The sequence below is a fragment of the mitochondrial genome of Theropithecus gelada (genome assembly GCF_003255815.1).
Source record: "Theropithecus gelada mitochondrion, complete genome".
Classification (NCBI taxonomy): Eukaryota; Metazoa; Chordata; class Mammalia; order Primates; family Cercopithecidae; genus Theropithecus; species Theropithecus gelada.
The window spans coordinates 1-16,546 of record NC_019802.1 but is presented as its reverse complement, the minus strand read 5'-3'; the positions used below and the strand labels follow the sequence as shown (position 1 = coordinate 16,546).

At 43.2% G+C, this 16,546-nt stretch overlaps 13 protein-coding genes across 13 annotated transcripts, besides 26 other annotated features; 1 reads left to right on the top strand and 12 right to left on the bottom strand. All coding sequences in view use genetic code 2, as the record gives it.

Moving 5' to 3' along the window:
- Window positions 1-1,096: a D loop.
- Window positions 1,097-1,164, top strand: a tRNA (tRNA-Pro).
- A 1-nt stretch (window position 1,165) lies between these two features.
- Window positions 1,166-1,229, bottom strand: a tRNA (tRNA-Thr).
- A 6-nt stretch (window positions 1,230-1,235) lies between these two features.
- CYTB (cytochrome b) lies at window positions 1,236-2,370 on the bottom strand. Its single transcript has one exon. A coding segment is annotated over exon 1 (1,135 nt).
- Window positions 2,371-2,375: 5 nt separating this feature from the next.
- Window positions 2,376-2,444, top strand: a tRNA (tRNA-Glu).
- On the top strand, window positions 2,445-2,969 carry ND6 (NADH dehydrogenase subunit 6). Its single transcript has one exon. The coding sequence runs from the start codon at window positions 2,445-2,447 to the stop codon at window positions 2,967-2,969; it is 525 nt and encodes a 174-aa protein (YP_007183099.1).
- Window positions 2,970-4,781, bottom strand: ND5 (NADH dehydrogenase subunit 5). Its single transcript has one exon. It carries the CDS (start codon window positions 4,779-4,781, stop codon window positions 2,970-2,972), a length of 1,812 nt encoding a protein of 603 aa, YP_007183098.1.
- Window positions 4,782-4,852, bottom strand: a tRNA (tRNA-Leu).
- Window positions 4,853-4,911, bottom strand: a tRNA (tRNA-Ser).
- Window positions 4,912-4,980, bottom strand: a tRNA (tRNA-His).
- On the bottom strand, window positions 4,981-6,358 carry ND4 (NADH dehydrogenase subunit 4). Its single transcript has one exon. A coding segment is annotated over exon 1 (1,378 nt).
- ND4L (NADH dehydrogenase subunit 4L) lies at window positions 6,352-6,648 on the bottom strand. Its single transcript has one exon. It carries the CDS (start codon window positions 6,646-6,648, stop codon window positions 6,352-6,354), a length of 297 nt encoding a protein of 98 aa, YP_007183096.1.
- Window positions 6,649-6,713, bottom strand: a tRNA (tRNA-Arg).
- On the bottom strand, window positions 6,714-7,059 carry ND3 (NADH dehydrogenase subunit 3). The gene has a single exon. A coding segment is annotated over exon 1 (346 nt).
- Window positions 7,060-7,127, bottom strand: a tRNA (tRNA-Gly).
- On the bottom strand, window positions 7,128-7,911 carry COX3 (cytochrome c oxidase subunit III). Its single transcript has one exon. A coding segment is annotated over exon 1 (784 nt).
- ATP6 (ATP synthase F0 subunit 6) lies at window positions 7,911-8,591 on the bottom strand. The gene has a single exon. It carries the CDS (start codon window positions 8,589-8,591, stop codon window positions 7,911-7,913), a length of 681 nt encoding a protein of 226 aa, YP_007183093.1.
- On the bottom strand, window positions 8,546-8,752 carry ATP8 (ATP synthase F0 subunit 8). Its single transcript has one exon. It carries the CDS (start codon window positions 8,750-8,752, stop codon window positions 8,546-8,548), a length of 207 nt encoding a protein of 68 aa, YP_007183092.1.
- Window positions 8,753-8,817, bottom strand: a tRNA (tRNA-Lys).
- Window positions 8,818-8,839: 22 nt separating this feature from the next.
- On the bottom strand, window positions 8,840-9,523 carry COX2 (cytochrome c oxidase subunit II). The gene has a single exon. It carries the CDS (start codon window positions 9,521-9,523, stop codon window positions 8,840-8,842), a length of 684 nt encoding a protein of 227 aa, YP_007183091.1.
- A 1-nt stretch (window position 9,524) lies between these two features.
- Window positions 9,525-9,592, bottom strand: a tRNA (tRNA-Asp).
- A 3-nt stretch (window positions 9,593-9,595) lies between these two features.
- Window positions 9,596-9,663, top strand: a tRNA (tRNA-Ser).
- Window positions 9,664-11,205, bottom strand: COX1 (cytochrome c oxidase subunit I; the record flags this gene model as incomplete). The annotated part of the gene is made up of 1 exon: window positions 9,664-11,205. A coding segment is annotated over exon 1 (1,542 nt), but the record flags the coding sequence as incomplete, so codon positions are not given.
- A 25-nt stretch (window positions 11,206-11,230) lies between these two features.
- Window positions 11,231-11,295, top strand: a tRNA (tRNA-Tyr).
- Window positions 11,296-11,363, top strand: a tRNA (tRNA-Cys).
- Window positions 11,362-11,393: an origin of replication (ori-L).
- A 1-nt stretch (window position 11,394) lies between these two features.
- Window positions 11,395-11,467, top strand: a tRNA (tRNA-Asn).
- A 1-nt stretch (window position 11,468) lies between these two features.
- Window positions 11,469-11,537, top strand: a tRNA (tRNA-Ala).
- Window positions 11,538-11,544: 7 nt separating this feature from the next.
- Window positions 11,545-11,611, bottom strand: a tRNA (tRNA-Trp).
- ND2 (NADH dehydrogenase subunit 2) lies at window positions 11,612-12,653 on the bottom strand. Its single transcript has one exon. A coding segment is annotated over exon 1 (1,042 nt).
- Window positions 12,654-12,721, bottom strand: a tRNA (tRNA-Met).
- A 1-nt stretch (window position 12,722) lies between these two features.
- Window positions 12,723-12,794, top strand: a tRNA (tRNA-Gln).
- Window positions 12,792-12,860, bottom strand: a tRNA (tRNA-Ile).
- On the bottom strand, window positions 12,861-13,815 carry ND1 (NADH dehydrogenase subunit 1). The gene has a single exon. A coding segment is annotated over exon 1 (955 nt).
- Window positions 13,816-13,817: 2 nt separating this feature from the next.
- Window positions 13,818-13,892, bottom strand: a tRNA (tRNA-Leu).
- Window positions 13,893-15,456, bottom strand: an rRNA (l-rRNA).
- Window positions 15,457-15,525, bottom strand: a tRNA (tRNA-Val).
- Window positions 15,526-16,474, bottom strand: an rRNA (s-rRNA).
- Window positions 16,475-16,546, bottom strand: a tRNA (tRNA-Phe).

Here is a 16,546-nt window from a genome sequence, read left to right as displayed (position 1 = left end):
GTTAGTGTGGGTGTGATTGTGCGGTGGCTTCTTTCGGGTTGGGGGGAAGGGAAGTGGATTTGGTGATGGGCGGAGGGTTGTGAGTGGTATAAAGAGTGTTTGGTGAAGTAAATTTACGTTAGTTGAGGGGATAGCAGTTGGAGTTGTGTATACCTAAAAGATGGAAATACGATCTCTGGCTAGGTAGGTTAAGGCTTTTGTTTTTGGGGTTTGGCAAGAGTGGGTTTAGGTGAAGGCTGGGGATGGGGGTGGGGGGGTTTGAGTGGAATTTTTTTTATTTTGGTGGGAGGGGGGGTAGAGTTGGTATTACTATGTCCTACAAGCATGGATTAAATAACACCCTGATAACATTCGCCGGGGGACGAGGATATTGAACGTAGGTGCGATGAATGACGGTATGTACTAGGAATCAAAGACAGGCGCATTCAGGACGGGATGGGGTGGGAGTCAGCATTCTGCGATGGGGTTGCGTGCGGACCAGAGATAAAAGATACCAAATGCATGGAGAGCTCCCGTGACTGGTTAATAGGGTGATAGACCCGTGATCCATCGAGATGTCTTATTTAAGGGGAACGTGTGGGCGACTTTAGTACTTATGGCCCTGAGGTAAGAACCAGATGCCGGATACAGTTCATTAATAGCTACCCCCACAAGTTATGGGCCCGGAGCGAGGAGAGTAGCATTACCCGAGCGGGATATTGGTTTCACGGAGGATGGTGAACAAGGGATTCCTAAGTGAGGGGGGGCATCCGTGGTGGAGAGGACTTTTTGAATGATATGTGCTATGTCCGGTGAACGATAGTATGTACCACTGTACGATTAATTCAGGTCTGGTCTGTTGATATTCTAAGGGGGATACATGGACTTTGGATGGTCATGTTATGCACCACTGTTAAAGTACCTATGAAGGTTCCTGCTTGTAAGCGTATTGTCTGGAAGTTGGGGTAAGTATGTAAAAGTATGTTTTATGTACAGTTAAACACATACAGTACTATATATTATTCATGGTGACTAGCAGTAATGCACGAATTACATAGTGACATTAAAGATGGGTTGGTACTAAAATTGTACTGTGGGGTTTGTACAACATAAGATACAGAAAGTAGTTTAAGTTAGAATGCCAGTTTTGGGTGTTGGTGGTGGAGCTAAGCGCTTTCTTTCTGATTACCCTAGGGAAGTGTTCCATCTCTGGTTTACAAGACCAGTGCATTAGTTTATACTACGAGGGCAGGTCCATTTGAGTAAGTTGTTCTCGATCTGGGCGGCTAGTGGTATAAGGATTAGGATTGTTGTAAAATATAATACAGATGCTACTTGGCCAATAGTGATAAAGGGTTGGATTACTGGTTGGCTTCCAATTCAAGTGAGGGTTAGTAGGGTTGTGACTAGGAGTCAGAATAGGGATTGGCTGAGTGGGCGGAATATCATGCTTTGTTGTTTAGATTTGTGGAGTATGGGAATGACTGCTAGAATGAGGATTGACAGGAAGAGTGCTAGTACGCCTCCTAATTTGTTGGGGACGGATCGTAGGATTGCGTATGCGAATAAGAAATACCATTCTGGTTTGATATGCGGAGGGGTGTTTAGTGGGTCGGCTGGGATGTAGTTGTCTGGGTCGCTTAAAAGGTCGGGTGAGAGTAGTGTTAATATTATTAAGGCAAAGAGGAGGAGGATTAGGCCTAGGATATCTTTAATTGTGTAGTAGGGGTGAAAGGTGATTTTGTCTGGGTCGGAGGAGATTCCGCAAGGGTTATTTGATCCTGTTTCGTGTAGGAATAGTAAGTGCACGGTTGTGAGGGCGACAATGCCAAATGGTAGGGTGAAGTGCAGGGTGAAAAATCGTATTAGAGTTGGGTTGTCAATGGCGGGTCCGCCCCAGACTCATTGGACGAGGTTGGTTCCGATGTATGGTACTGCTGAGAGTAGGTTTGTAATCACTGTTGCCCCTCAGAATGATATTTGGCCTCATGGGAGTACGTAGCCTATGAAGGCTGTTGCTATAGTCATGAGTAGGAGTATGATGCCAATGTTTCAGGTTTGTAAGAGAAGGTATGAGCCGTAGTAGAGGCCTCGGCCTACATGTAGGAAGAGGCAGATGAATAATATGGAGGCGCCGTTAGCGTGGAGATAGCGGATGGTTCAGCCATAGTTTACGTCTCGAATGATGTGTGCGATTGAAGAGAAGGCGGAGGAGGTGTCTGGTGAGTAGTGTATTGCTAGGAATAGGCCTGTGATGATTTGTAGAACTAGGCAGGTTGCGAGAAGTGAGCCGAAATTTCATCAGATAGAGATGTTGGATGGGGTGGGTAAGTCAATAAAGGAGTGATTGATTATTTTTATGATAGGGTTAGATTTACGTACTGGGGTCATTTGGTGCTTTTGTAGTTGAAATACAACGATGGTTTTTCGTGTCATTGGTTATGGTTAGAGTCCATATGGAAGCGATGACGTACGTTTTGTTTACATTGAGTGTGTTATTAGTTATGGGATTTGTGGGCTTTTCTTCTAAGCCTTCTCCTATTTATGGGGGTTTAGCATTGATTGTTAGTGGTGTGGTTGGTTGTATAATTATTTTGAATTATGGTGGGGCTTATTTGGGCTTGGTGATGTTTTTAATTTATTTGGGGGGTATGATGGTTGTTTTTGGTTATACTGCGGCGATAGCTATTGAGGAGTATCCTGAGACATGGGGTTCAGGGTTTGAGGTTTTTGGATGCTTTTTAGTGGGGTTGATGATGGAGGTGGGGTTGGTTTTATGGGTTCTGGAGTTTGATGAGGTGGTAGTGGTGGTTAGTCTTAATGATATGGGTAATTGGGTGGTTTTTGAGGGGGAGGGGTTGGAGTTGGTTCGGGGTGATTCTATTGGTGCGGGTGCCTTGTATGATTATGGGCGTTGATTGGTAGTAGTTGCTGGTTGGACATTATTTGTTGGTGTGTATATCGTAATTGAGATTACTCGGGGTAATAGATTATATTATTAGGAGCAGGGTCAGGGTGAGTGGGATGAGGAAAGAGAGGAAGTAGAGTTTGATTATACCTTTTTGAGTGGTTGCTGTTGTGGAGATGGTAATATGTGTTTGTGAAATCGCTTTGGGTATTGATTTTTCTAGTCATATTGAGTCTAGTAGGAGAAGAGCTAAGTTTTGACTTATAAGTAGGTTTTGGTAAGGAATTGTGCGGTGGGTGGTGGTGGGGAAGTAGCCTAGTATGTTGGAGAATTTGAATGTTCGTGATGGGGTTTTTACTTTTAATTTGTTAGCTATGAGGGTAAGGTCTAGGGCGGTGATGAAGCCTAGGGTGGTTATGTATAGGGCTGAGAGTTTCAGGTAGGGTGGTATTGCTGGTTGGGGGAGTGAAGTAGGGGGGATGTTGTTGGTAATGAGGAATCCTACAATTATGCTGGCTATTGCAAGGCGTTTGATTGGGTTTAGCAGGGCGGGGTTGTTTTCATTGATGTTTGTTAGGGCTGGGAAGCGGGGTTGTCCTGTTAGGGTAAGGAGGATAGTTCGAGTGCTATAGGCGCTCGTTAGGGAGGTGGCGATGAGAGTGATAGATAGGGCTCAGGCGTTGGTATATGACGTGTTTGTGGCTTCGATAATGAGATCTTTGGAGTAGAAGCCTGTGAGGAAGGGTATTCCTGTGAGTGCTAGGTTGCCAATAACTAGGGAAGTTGAGGTGAGTGGTATCGTTTTAAATAGGCCTCCTATTTTTCGGATGTCTTGTTCGTTGTTTAAGTTATGGATAATGGACCCGGAGCAGATAAAGAGTATGGCTTTAAAGAAGGCGTGGGTACAGATGTGCAGGAACGCTAGGTGTGGTTGGTTAATGCCGATAGTGACTATTATCAGGCCTAGTTGGCTTGAAGTGGAGAAAGCTACGATCTTTTTAATGTCATTTTGTGTGAGGGCGCAGATGGCTATGAATAGGGTAGTGATAGCTCCTAGGCATAGTGTGAGGTTCTGAATTAGTATGTTGTTTTCTATTAAGGGGTGGAAGCGAATGAGTAGGAATACTCCAGCAACAACTATGGTGCTGGAGTGAAGTAGGGCTGAAACTGGGGTTGGGCCTTCTATGGCAGAAGGTAGTCAAGGATGAAGACCAAATTGGGCTGATTTCCCCACTGCTGCTAGGAGGAGGCCTATTAGTGGAAGGGAGCTTGGGCTGGGGTTTAAGGCTAGTATTTGTTGGAAGTCTCATGAGTTGTAATGTAGGAGGAACCATGCTATGGCCAGGATAAGGCCAATGTCGCCAATGCGGTTGTATAGAACTGCTTGGATGGCTGCTGTGTTGGCATCTGTTCGAGCATGTCATCAGCTAATTAGGAGGAAAGATATGATTCCGACGCCTTCTCAGCCGATGAAGAGCTGGAAGAGGTTGTTAGCGGTAACTAGGATTAGTATAGTAATTAGAAAAGTGAGGAGATATTTGAAGAATTGGTTGATGTTTGGGTCTGAACTTATGTATCATAGTGAGAACTCCATAATGGATCAGGTGATGAATAGTGCGATTGGGATGAATATTATGGAAAAGTAATCTAGTTTGAAGCTTAGTGTTAGATCTAATGTTTGGGTTATTATTCAGTGTCAGCTTCAGATGGTTGTTTCTTGGTTTGAGAAAATGTATAGGGTTGTTGGAATAAGGCTAGTGATGAAGGTATATATTATAGTTGTTTTTACGTAGTTTGGGTATGAGTGTGTTTTGTTGGGGTTAATAAAGGTGGCAAAGATTGGAAAGGTTAGAGAGGTGAGGGTTATTATTATAATGGAGGTGCACATGGTTATTACTTTTATTTGGAGTTGCACCAATGTTTTTGGTTCCTAAGACCAATGGATAGCTGTTATCCTTTAAAAGTTGAGAAGGCCGTAGTTTTAAGTACGGAAGCATGGGTTAGCAGCCCTTGTAGGTCTTCTCGGTAAACAAGAAGTGGTAGGCTTCTATAATTAGATTCACAGTCTAATGTTTTGATTAAACTATGTTTACAGGCGGTAAGTCCTAGAATGGTGTTGGGATTGAGAGATAGGAGAATGGTTGGGGCAAGGTGTATGAATATTAGTGTATTTTCTCGTGTGAAGGGGGGTTTTATGTTGATTATGTGGTGTGTGAGTGCTCCTCGTTGTATTGTGACGAACATGTGGAGAGAATAGAGGGCTGTGATTAGTATGTTGAGTCCTATTAGAATTATAGTAATTTTAGATCAAGAAAATGAAGCTGTGATTACGAAGAGTTCTCCGATTAGATTGATGGTGGGTGGTAGGGCAAGGTTGGTGAGGTTTGCTATAAATCACCAGAAAGTTATTAGTGGGAGTAGGATTTGAAGTCCTCGGGATAGCAGTATGATGCGGCTGTGGGTGCGCTCGTAGTTCGAGTTAGCTAAGCAGAAATATATGGAGGAGGTGAGTCCGTGGGCAATTATGAGGATGGTTGCACCGGAGAAGCTTCAGGGAGTTTGGATAAGGGAGGCCACGATTACTAGGGCTATATGGCTTACGGAGGAATATGCGATGAGCGATTTTAGGTCTGTTTGTCGAAGGCAGATAGAGCTTGTTATGATTATGCCCCATAGGGATAGTATAAGGAACGGATAGGCTATATATTCTGTTAGGGGATTAAGGATGGAAGTGAGTCGTATCATTCCATAGCCGCCCAGCTTCAGGAGTACTGCGGCAAGAACTATTGAGCCTGCAATGGGGGCTTCGACATGGGCTTTGGGAAGTCATAGGTGTAGGCCGTACAGGGGTAGTTTTGTTATAAAGGCTATTATGCATGCTAGTCAAGTGAGGTTGTGGGATCATGTGGTTGTTAGTTTTTGGTCTGTGAGTGTTAGTAGTGTGATGTTTAGTGAGCCTGTTTTGTTGTGGGTGTATATTAATATGATGAGCAGGGGTAGGGAACCGGTTAGAGTGTAAAATAGAAAGTATGTGCCTGCGTTGAGGCGTTCTGCTTGGTTGCCTCATTTAGTGATGATAATGAGGGTTGGGATGAGGGTGGTTTCGAATAGGATGTAGAATATGATCAGTTCTGTGGCTATAAATGTTAGGATTAGGGTGATTTGTAGAAAGATTATTATAGAGAGGTAGAGTTTTTTTTGTGAGGGGGGTTCATTACATAGGTGGTACTGGCTTGCCATGATTATGAGGGGTAGCAGTCAGGCAGTTAGTATTAAGAGGGGTGTTGTTAGTGGGTCGGAAGATAAATAAGTTGAGTGGTTGAGAAGGTTATTGTCGGTTTGGTTAAAAAATAGTAAGGGAATGAGGCTGATAGTTAGGCTGTGCGTGGTTAAGTTGATCCAGATTGTGTTGTTTTTGGAGAGTCATGTTGTTGGTAGTAGTATGGTTGTGGGGATAATTATTTTTAACATTGAAGCAGGCTTAAGTTGTTGATGTGATCTAGTCCATATGTGTTGGAGATTGAAATTAGTAGGGCGAGGCCTACTGCCGCCTCGCAAGCAGCAAATACTAGTATGATGATGGGTATAATGTTGATTAGGGGGGAGTGTGCATTTGAGGCTATGAGGGCAGTTATGATAAAGAGTGATATTATTATACCTTCTAGGCAGAGGAGAGATGCTATTAGGTGTGAGCGGTAGATTAATATGCCTAGAAGTGAGATGGTGAATGCCAATATAATGTTTATGTAGGTGGGGGTCATTTGGTTAGTATGGTTATCATAATCTAATGAGTCGAAATCATTTGTTTTGTTTAAACTACTTACCAATTCAGTTCAGTCTAGTCCTTTTTGGGTTCATTCGTAGGCTAGGCTGAGGATTAGAATGGTAATGAATATGATGGATGTTTTGATTATTGTTGAAAGATTTGTTGTTTGGAGAGCTCATGGCAGGGACAGTAGTAGGGCAATTTCCAGGTCGAATAGTAGGAAGGTAATGGCGACTAGGAAAAATTTTATTGAGAATGGAATGCGAGCTGGGTTTAGAGGGTCAAATCCGCATTCGTAAGGGTCAGTTTTTTCTGCATAGGAGTTGAGTTGGGGTAATCAGAATATGATGATTGTTAATAGTGAGGTTAAGAGGGTATTGATTATTAAGGCTAGTATTAGGTTGATTACTCTTTTTTGAATACTATCAAAGCTAATTGATTGGAAGTCAATTGTACTAATTATACTAAAAGAGTAGGATCCTCATCAGTAAATAGAAATATAGAGGAATAGTCAAATGACATCTACGAAATGTCAATATCAGGCGGCGGCCTCGAAGCCGAAGTGGTGGCTTGATGTGAAGTGGTAGAGTAATTGGCGAATGAAGCAGATGAGGAGGAATGTGGATCCAATGATAACGTGAAGTCCGTGGAAACCTGTGGCGACGAAAAATGTTGAACCATAAATGCCATCAGAAATGGTGAAGGGTGCTTCGAAGTATTCTGAGATTTGTAGTAGGGTGAAGTAAATGCCTAGTAGGATTGTAATAAGTAAGGCTTGGATGGTTTGTTTTCGACTGTTGGTTATGAGGCTATGGTGGGCTCAGGTGATTGTGATTCCTGATGCGAGCAGTACAGAGGTGTTTAGAAGGGGTACTTCTAGAGGGTTTAAGGGGGTAATTCCTGTTGGCGGTCAGTGACATCCTAAATGGGGTGTTGGGGCGAGGCTTGAGTGGTAAAACGCTCAGAAGAAGCCGGCGAAGAAGAAGACCTCTGAGATGATAAATAATGCTATTCCGTATCGAAGGCCTTTTTGGACAGGTACTGTGTGGTGGCCTTGATAGGTGCTCTCTCGAATGATGTCACGTCATCATTGGTATATGGTTAGTGCATTGGTTAGCAGGCCTAGTGTTAATAGGGTAATGGAGTAGAAGTGAAACCATATGATTAAGCCGGATGTTAATAGAAAAGCTGATAGGGCTCCTGTTAATGGTCAAGGGCTGGGTTTAACTATGTGATAGGCATGGAGTTGGTGGGTCATTAGGTGTTGTTATGTAGGTATAGGCTGACTAAGAGTGTGAAGACGTAGGCTTGAATTAAGGCAACTGCGACTTCTAAGATGGTTAATAGTGCTAGGAGCATGGAAATTAGTAGGGTGGTGGAGAGGCTGACGGTTGATAGTGTTAATACAGTATTTCCGATTAGGTGAATTAATAGATGGCCAGCTGTGATATTAGCAGTTAGTCGTACAGCTAGGGCTATTGGTTGAATAAGTAGACTAATGGTCTCGATTATTACTAGTATGGGAATAAGGGGTGTGGGTGTGCCTTGTGGTAGAATGTGGGCTAGGGAGTTTTTAGTTTTAAAGCGAAGGCCAGTAATGATCGTGCCTGTCCACAGGGGGATTGCCATGGCTAAGTTTATAGAGAGTTGGGTGGTTGGCGTGAATGAGTAGGGTAGAAGTCCTAGGAGATTGGTTATGGTAATAAAGGTGATTAAGGATATTAGTATTAGAGATCAAGATTGTCCTTTAGCATTGTGGGGTGCTATTATTTGTTTTAGGGTAAGTTTGGTGAGATTTTGTTGAATGGTGACTAGCTGGTTGTTGATGAGGTGTTTAGAGGTTGGGATTAGTAGCGTGGGGAATATGGTGATTGGGATTGTGGCGGATTGTCCTAGGATTGTTGGGGTTGAGAATGGGGTAAATAGATTTTCGTTCATTTTGGTTGTCAGTATATGTTGTGGGCCTGTAAATTGGGGTTTTTTTGTGAGGGGGGTTGATAGTAGTTTGTACTTAGCAGTTTTAATTGTGTGATAAGGTATAGTGTAGGAAGTATTGATATAATGGTAATAAATCATGTGGATGTATCTAGTTGGGGCATTCACTGCAGAGGGTATGCCCTCAATCTTTAACTTAAAAGGTTAATGCTGAAACAGCTGTACAGTGGGTCTGCAAAGTGTTTTAGGGGTTACAGGGTGAATACAGGTCCTATTTCAAAGATCTTTAATGGAATTAGTTCTGCGACGATTGGCATGAAGCTGTGGTTTGCGCCGCAAATTTCTGAGCATTGTCCATAGTAGACGCCTGGTCGTGTGGCTGTAAATACGGTTTGGTTCAGGCGTCCGGGTACTGCGTCTGTTTTTAGGCCTAATGTAGGGATGGTTCATGAGTGTAGTACGTCTTGAGATGTAATTATTATACGGACAGGAGCTTCAATTGGGAGGACCACTCGATTATCAACTTCTAGAAGTCGAAGGTCACCCGGATTTAGAAATAATGGGGGTAGTATGTAGGAGTTGAAGATTAGGCCCCCGTAATCTGTGTATTCATAGGTTCAGTATCATTGATGTCCGATCGATTTGATAGTAAAGGAGGGGTTGTTGATTTCGTCTGTTATATATAGGATGCGCAGAGATGGGAGGGCGATTAGGACTAAGATAACTGCGGGTAAAATGGTTCAAATGGTTTCTATTTCTTGGGCGTCCGTGATATTAGTGTTGGTTAGTTTTGTTGTGAGTGTTGCAGATAGGGCATATAAGATTAGAAAGCTAATTAAAAATATGGCTATAAGGGCATGATCATGGAAAGTAACTAGTTCTTCTATGACAGGGGATGTGGCATCTTGTAGGCCTAGTTGAACTGGATGAGCCATGCAAGATATATAGGGTTTAACCTATAGCTTAGCTTTGACAAAGCTATGAAATAATTTTTCTAATATCTCGTTGAAAAAGTTATAGGGGCTATAGGGCTGGCTTGAAACCAGTTTTAGGGGGTTCGACTCTCTCCTTTTTCACTCAGTTTAATATAAGCTGGTTCTTCGAATGTGTGGTGGGGTGGGGGGCATCCGTTTAATCACTCTAGGCTAGTGGAGGGTTGTTCGGTTAGTAGTACTTTACGTTTTGAGGCGAAAGCTTCTCAGATTATATAGATTATTAGAATTGTTGCTGTTAGTGAAATAAAGGAGCCCACAGATGACAGGATGTTTCATGTGGTATAGGCATCGGGGTAGTCGGAGTAGCGTCGGGGTATTCCAGATAAGCCGAGGAAGTGTTGTGGGAAAAAGGTTAGGTTTACACCTACGAATGTAACGATGAAGTGGGCTTTGGCGTAAGTTTGGTTTAATGTATAGCCTGAAAATAAAGGGAATCAGTGGATGAAGCCTCCTATGATGGCAAAGACGGCTCCTATTGATAAAACATAATGGAAGTGGGCAACGACGTAATATGTGTCGTGTAGTACAATGTCTAGGGATGAGTTTGCTAAGATAATGCCGGTCAGGCCTCCTACGGTGAATAGAAAGATAAAGCCCAGGGCTCAGAGTATTGCGGGGGATCATTTAATATTACCCCCGTGGAGTGTGGCAAGTCAGCTAAAAACTTTGACGCCTGTGGGGATTGCAATAATTATAGTGGCGGAGGTAAAGTAGGCCCGTGTGTCCACGTCTATGCCAACTGTAAACATATGATGGGCTCATACAATAAAGCCTAGAAAACCGATTGACATTATAGCTCAGACTATTCCTATATATCCAAACGGTTCTTTTTTTCCAGAATAGTGAGTTACAATATGGGAGATTATCCCGAATCCGGGGAGGATGAGGATATAGACTTCGGGATGGCCGAAGAATCAAAATAGGTGTTGGTATAGGATAGGGTCTCCTCCTCCAACAGGGTCAAAGAAAGTGGTGTTGAGGTTGCGGTCTGTTAATAACATGGTGATGCCGGCGGCTAAGACTGGTAGGGAGAGGAGTAGGAGGATTGCTGTAATTAGGATCGATCAGACAAATAAAGGGGTTTGATATTGGGATATTGCAGGGGGTTTTATGTTAATAATAGTGGTAATGAAGTTAATGGCCCCTAGGATGGAGGAAATGCCCGCTAGGTGGAGAGAGAAGATGACTAGGTCCACAGAGGCTCCGGGGTGGGAAAAATTTCCTGACAGAGGAGGATATACTGTCCAACCTGTCCCGGCGCCGGCTTCTACTACGGTTGATGCTATTAGTAGCAGGAAGGAAGGGGGAAGGAGTCAGAAACTTATGTTGTTTAAACGGGGGAATGCTATATCAGGGGCGCCAATTATCAGAGGTACTAATCAATTTCCGAAGCCTCCAATCATAATAGGTATGACCATGAAAAAGATTATGACGAATGCATGGGCCGTTACAATAACATTGTAGATGTGGTCATTACCTAGCAGATTACCGGGTTGGCCTAGTTCAGCCCGAATGAGAAGACTTAGGGCTATACCTATAACCCCGGCTCATGCGCCGAATAATAGGTATAAGGTTCCAATATCTTTATGGTTTGTTGAAAATAGTCAACGATTGATGAGCATGAGTGGGTAAAAAAAGGAAAGGGAGGGTAAGATGGCTGAGTAGGCATTAGGCTGTAAACCTAAAGACAGAGGTCCAACCCTCTTTTTACCAGCCTCGAGGTGATTTTCATATTGAATTGCAAGTTCAAAGGAGCAGTTTAAAACTTCTGCCGGGGCTTCTCCCGCCTTTTTTCCCTGCGGCGGGAGAAGTAGGTCAAGGCCAGTTGGTTAGGGTATTTAGCTGTTAACTAAATTTTTGTGGGTTCGAGTCCCATTGACCTAGCAAGGGCTTAGCTTAATTAAAGTGATTGGTTTGCGTTCAGTTGATGCAGAGTAGGCGTCTGCAGTCCTTATATATTTCAGAAATTAAGTAGCTCTACTTACTGAGGGCTTTGAAGGCCCTTGGTCTTGTTTAACCTAAATTCCTAGGGGATAGATAGGATTAGGGGGGAGATTGGTAGTAGGAGGGTGGAGATAGTGGTGAGTGCGGGGATGAGGAGTGTGGGTTTTGTGTTCTCAAGTTGTCATGTTATTTTTGTATTGTTAGGTGTGGGAAGAAGTGTTAGGGAGATGGCGTAGACTAGGCGTATGTAGAAATATAGGTTAAGTAGGGTTATGGCGATTATGATAGTGGGGATGATAAAGTTATTATTTATTGTGAGTTCTTGGATGGTGATTCATTTGGGTAGGAAGCCGGTTAGGGGGGGTAGGCCTCCTAGGGATAAAAGGGTGGATGTCATTAGTGGTATTAGGTAGGCTGATTTATTTCAGGTATTAGATAGTATAAGGGTTGTAGTGCTTGAGTTTAGGTTGAGAGTTAGGAATATTGTAGTTGTCAAGGTGATATAGATAGTCAGATAAAGGGTTGTAATGGTTGGGTTATATGCTAGTGTTATTGTTATTCAACCTGTGTGGGTGATTGAAGAGTACCCTAAGATTTTGCGTAGTTGTGTTTGATTGAGGCCTCCTCAACTGCCTACTGCAATAGACAGGGTTGAGAGGGTTAGTAGAATGTAGGTGTTGGTTGATGGGTGAATTTGGTATATGATTGAGATGGGGGCTAGTTTTTGTCATGTGAGGAGGAGTAGACCAGAGGTTAAGGGTGTTCCTTGAGTGACTTCTGGAACTCAAAAGTGGAAGGGGGCCATTCCCAGTTTTATGGTAAGGGCAATTGTTATTATCAGGGGTGGGAATTGGTCGGTGTAATTTGTTATTGTTCAGTACCCTGATAGTAGGTTGTTAGAGATAATTGCTATTATGAGGATTATGGATGCAGTGGATTGTGTTAGGAAATACTTGGTAGCGGCTTCTGTGGAGCGAGGGTTTGTTTTTTTGATTAAGGTTGGGATGAAGGCTAGTATGTTTATTTCTAGGCCTGTTCAGGTGAGGAATCAGTGTGAGCTCAGTATTGTAATGAGTGTGCCTGTGATTACTGTAGTGTAGATAATAAGTTGGGCTAGTGGGTTGATTAGTACGGGAAGGATGTGACCAACATTTTCGGGGCATGGGCCCGATAGCTTATTTAGCTGACCTTACTGTAGGATGGAGTGTGAGGGGTAGCACGGAGAAGTTTGGGTTCTCAGGAGTAGGTCCGAGGCCTGCAATCCTAGAAATAAGAGGGTTGGGGCCTCTATTATTTACTCTATCAAAGTAATTCTTTTATCAGACATATTTCTAGGTTTGGGGGGGAATGCTGGAGATTGCGATGGGTATTGAGGTGCTTCATATGAGGAGTGCTAGTGTGAGTGGGAGGAAATTTTTTCATAATAGGTGTATAAGTTGATCGTAGCGGAATCGAGGGTATGCTGCTCGGATTCATAGGAATAGGGAAGTTAGGAGGAGTGTTTTGATGGTGAAGCATGTTGTGAATAATTCTGGTGAGTGAACAGGGTAGGATGTACCTAGAAAGATTGTAGTTGTTAGGGCATTTATTATGATAATGTTTATGTATTCGGCTATGAAGAACAGGGCGAATGGGCCTGCAGAATATTCAATGTTGAAGCCTGATACAAGTTCTGATTCGCCTTCTATGAGATCAAAGGGGGTTCGGTTTGTTTCTGCTAGTGTGGAGGTAAATCATATTATAGCTAGTGGCCATGATGGTAGGATGAGTCAGAGGTGCTCTTGTGTTGTGATGAGCATGTTGAGGTTGAATGAGCCGCTTGTTAGTAAGACTGATAGTAGAATGATGGTGAGGGTAACTTCGTATGAGATTATTTGGGCGACGGCTCGTAGGGCTCCGATTAGAGCGTAGTTTGAGTTTGATGCTCATCCAGATCATAGAATAGAGTAGACGGTTAGGCTGGATATGGCTAGGATAAACAGGAGTCCTAGGTTGAAGTTAATTAGAGGGTTGGGTATGGGGAGGGGGGTTCATAGGAGGAGGGCGATGGAGAAGGCTAGAGTGGGTGCTGTGATATAGAGGATAGTGCTGGATGTTGAGGGTTTTAGGGGTTCTTTAGTGAAGAGTTTTATTGCATCGGCGAATGGCTGTAGTAGCCCATAGGGGCCTACAATGTTAGGTCCTTTGCGTAGTTGTATACACCCTAATAGCTTTCGTTCGACGAGTGTAAGAAATGCCATGGCGGCTAGTGTGGGTATAATAAGGAGTAGGAGGTTTATTGTGGTCATGGTGTTAAGAAGAGGGGTTGAACCTCTGGTTATAAAGTTTTAAGTTTTATGCAATTACCGGGCTCTGCCATCTTAACAAACCCTGCTCTTGGGTGGGGTATGTAATATTTTGATAAATTAAGACTAAGTCATTTATATGGTGAGGGCGCTTTGTGAAGTAGGCCCTATTTCTCTTGTCCTTTCGTACAGGGAGAAATGTAAAATAGATAGAAACCGACCTGGATTGCTCCGGTCTGAACTCAGATCACGTAGGACTTTAATCGTTGAACAAACGAACCCTTAATAGCTGCTGCACCATTAGGATGTCCTGATCCAACATCGAGGTCGTAAACTCTATTGTTGATATGGACTCTAGAATAGAATTGCGCTGTTATCCCTAGGGTAACTTGTTCCGTTGATCAAATTATTGGATCAATTGTGGGTGTTAGTTCGCTTTGGCTTGTGAAGCCTTGGCATGGATCATTCGGAGGTTTATTTGTGCTCCGAGGCCGCCCCAACCAAAATTTTTAATGCAGGTGTAGAAATTTTAGGGCCCGTGGGTTTATATGGTTCTTAGTTGCATTAGTAAATTAAAGCTCCATAGGGTCTTCTCGTCTTATTGTTTTATATCCGCCTCTTCACGGATAGGTCAATTTCACTGGTTAAAAGTAAGAGACAGTTAAACCCTCGTGTTGCCATTCATGCGAGTCCCTATTTAAAGAACAAGTGATTATGCTACCTTTGCACGGTCAGGGTACCGCGGCCGTTAAACGTATGTCACTGGGCAGGCAGTGCCTCTAATACTGGTAATGCTAGAGGTGATGTTTTTGGTAAACAGGCGGGGCTGAGTTTGCCGAGTTCCTTTTACTTTTTTTAACCTTTCCTTGAAAGCATGCCTGTGTTGGATTAACAGTGAAAGTAGTACGGGCTTGTTTGTATTTATTGGTACTGGGCTGTTAAGTATCAGTGAGGTTTTCGATCTGATTTAGGCTTATGCAGTGGGGAGAGAGAGTTCATGTTACTTATACTAGCATTATTGCTTCTATAGGGTGATAGATTAATCCAATGTGATTTGAGGAGTTCAATAACATGTTTGGGGTTTTTCGGGTGGTTGACGTTGAGCTTGAACGCTTTCTTAATTGATGGCTGCTTTTAGGCCAACTATGGTAACGGGGGTTTTTACTCTCTATGTAAGGTTTTTTCCTAGTGTCTAAAGAGCTGTCCCTCTTTAGACTAACAATTAAGTTTACAGGGAGATTAGGTTATTCTGTGGGTAAACTTAAGGTTGAACTAAGATTCTATCTTGGATAACCAGCTATCACCAGGCTCGGTAGGCTTGTCACCTCTACCCAGAAATCATCCCACTATTTTGCCACATAGACGGGTGCGCTCTTTCGGCTGTTTTTGGGTAGCTCGTCTGGTTTCGGGAAATTTGGCTTTAGTTCTCTTTGCGAAATTATCTCTAGCTAATTCATTATGCAAAAGGTACAGGGGTTAGTTCTTGCTATTTTGTGCTTGAATGGTTTTCTTATTTTTCCCTTACGGTACTGTATCTATAGCGCCAGGTTAAGATTTCTATCGCCTATACTTTGTATGGGTTAATGGTTTGGTGTATATGTGGGTCTGATATTAGTGTTGATTATGCTTGGGGCTAGCGTTAGCTCAAGGTCATCAAGCGATGTTGAGATCTTCTGAGTGTAGGTCAGATGCTTTGTGTTAAGCTATACCTTGATTTGTCCAAGTGCACCTTCCAGTACACTTACCGTGTTACGACTTATCCCCTCTATATAAATGCTAGGGCATTTAGTTAAGGTGTTCCTCAAGTATATTTGAGGGGAGTGACGGGCGGTGTGTGCGTGCTTTATGGCCTAGTTCAATTAAGCACTCTATTCTTAATTTACTGCTAAATCCTCCTTGGGCTCTTAGATTTCATAAGAGCTATCGTGGGGTTTTCTGAAGTAGAAAATGTAGCCCATTTTTTACCGTCTCATAGGTTACACCTTGACCTAACGTCTTTGCGGGGGAGGGCGTTTGCGCTCACTTTGTGGCCTTCATCAGGGTTTGCTGAAGATGGCGGTATATAGACTAAGCAAGAGAGGGTGGGGTGGATCGGGGTTTATCGATTACAGAACAGGCTCCTCTAGGGGGTATGAAGCACCGCCAAGTCCTTTGAGTTTTAAGCTGTTGCTCGTAGTATTCTGGCGAATAGTTTTGTTGTTTTAACTATTGAGGTTTAGGGCCAAGCATAGTGGGGTGTCTAATCCCAGTTTGGGTCTTGGCTATTGTGTGTTCAGAAGTTATAAAGCCACCTTCGTAGTTTATTTTACGTTAGCTAGAGTTTTACAGTTTAGGTGTGGTTTAGCTTTATTAGATTAGATCCAAAACACCCTCTACGCCGATTTCTATTGGCTAGGGTTAATCGTGTAACCGCGGTGGCTGGCACGAAATTGACCAACCCTTAGTATAGCATAGCTTAGTTAAACTTTCGTTCATTGCTAAAGATTTGTCACTGCTGTCTCCCGTGGGGGTGTGGCTAGGCAAAGCGTTTTGAGCTGCATGTGCGTGCTTGATGCTTGCTCCTCTCGGTCATGTTGATAGGGGGGGCGTCTTCACCGGAGCGAGGATACTTGCATGTGTAATCTTGCTAAGAGTCAATAGAAAGGCCAGGACCAAGCCTATTTGTTTATGGGGTGTGTGGACCCATCTAGGCATTTTCAGTGTCTTGCTTTAGGCGGGTTTAAGCTACATAAAC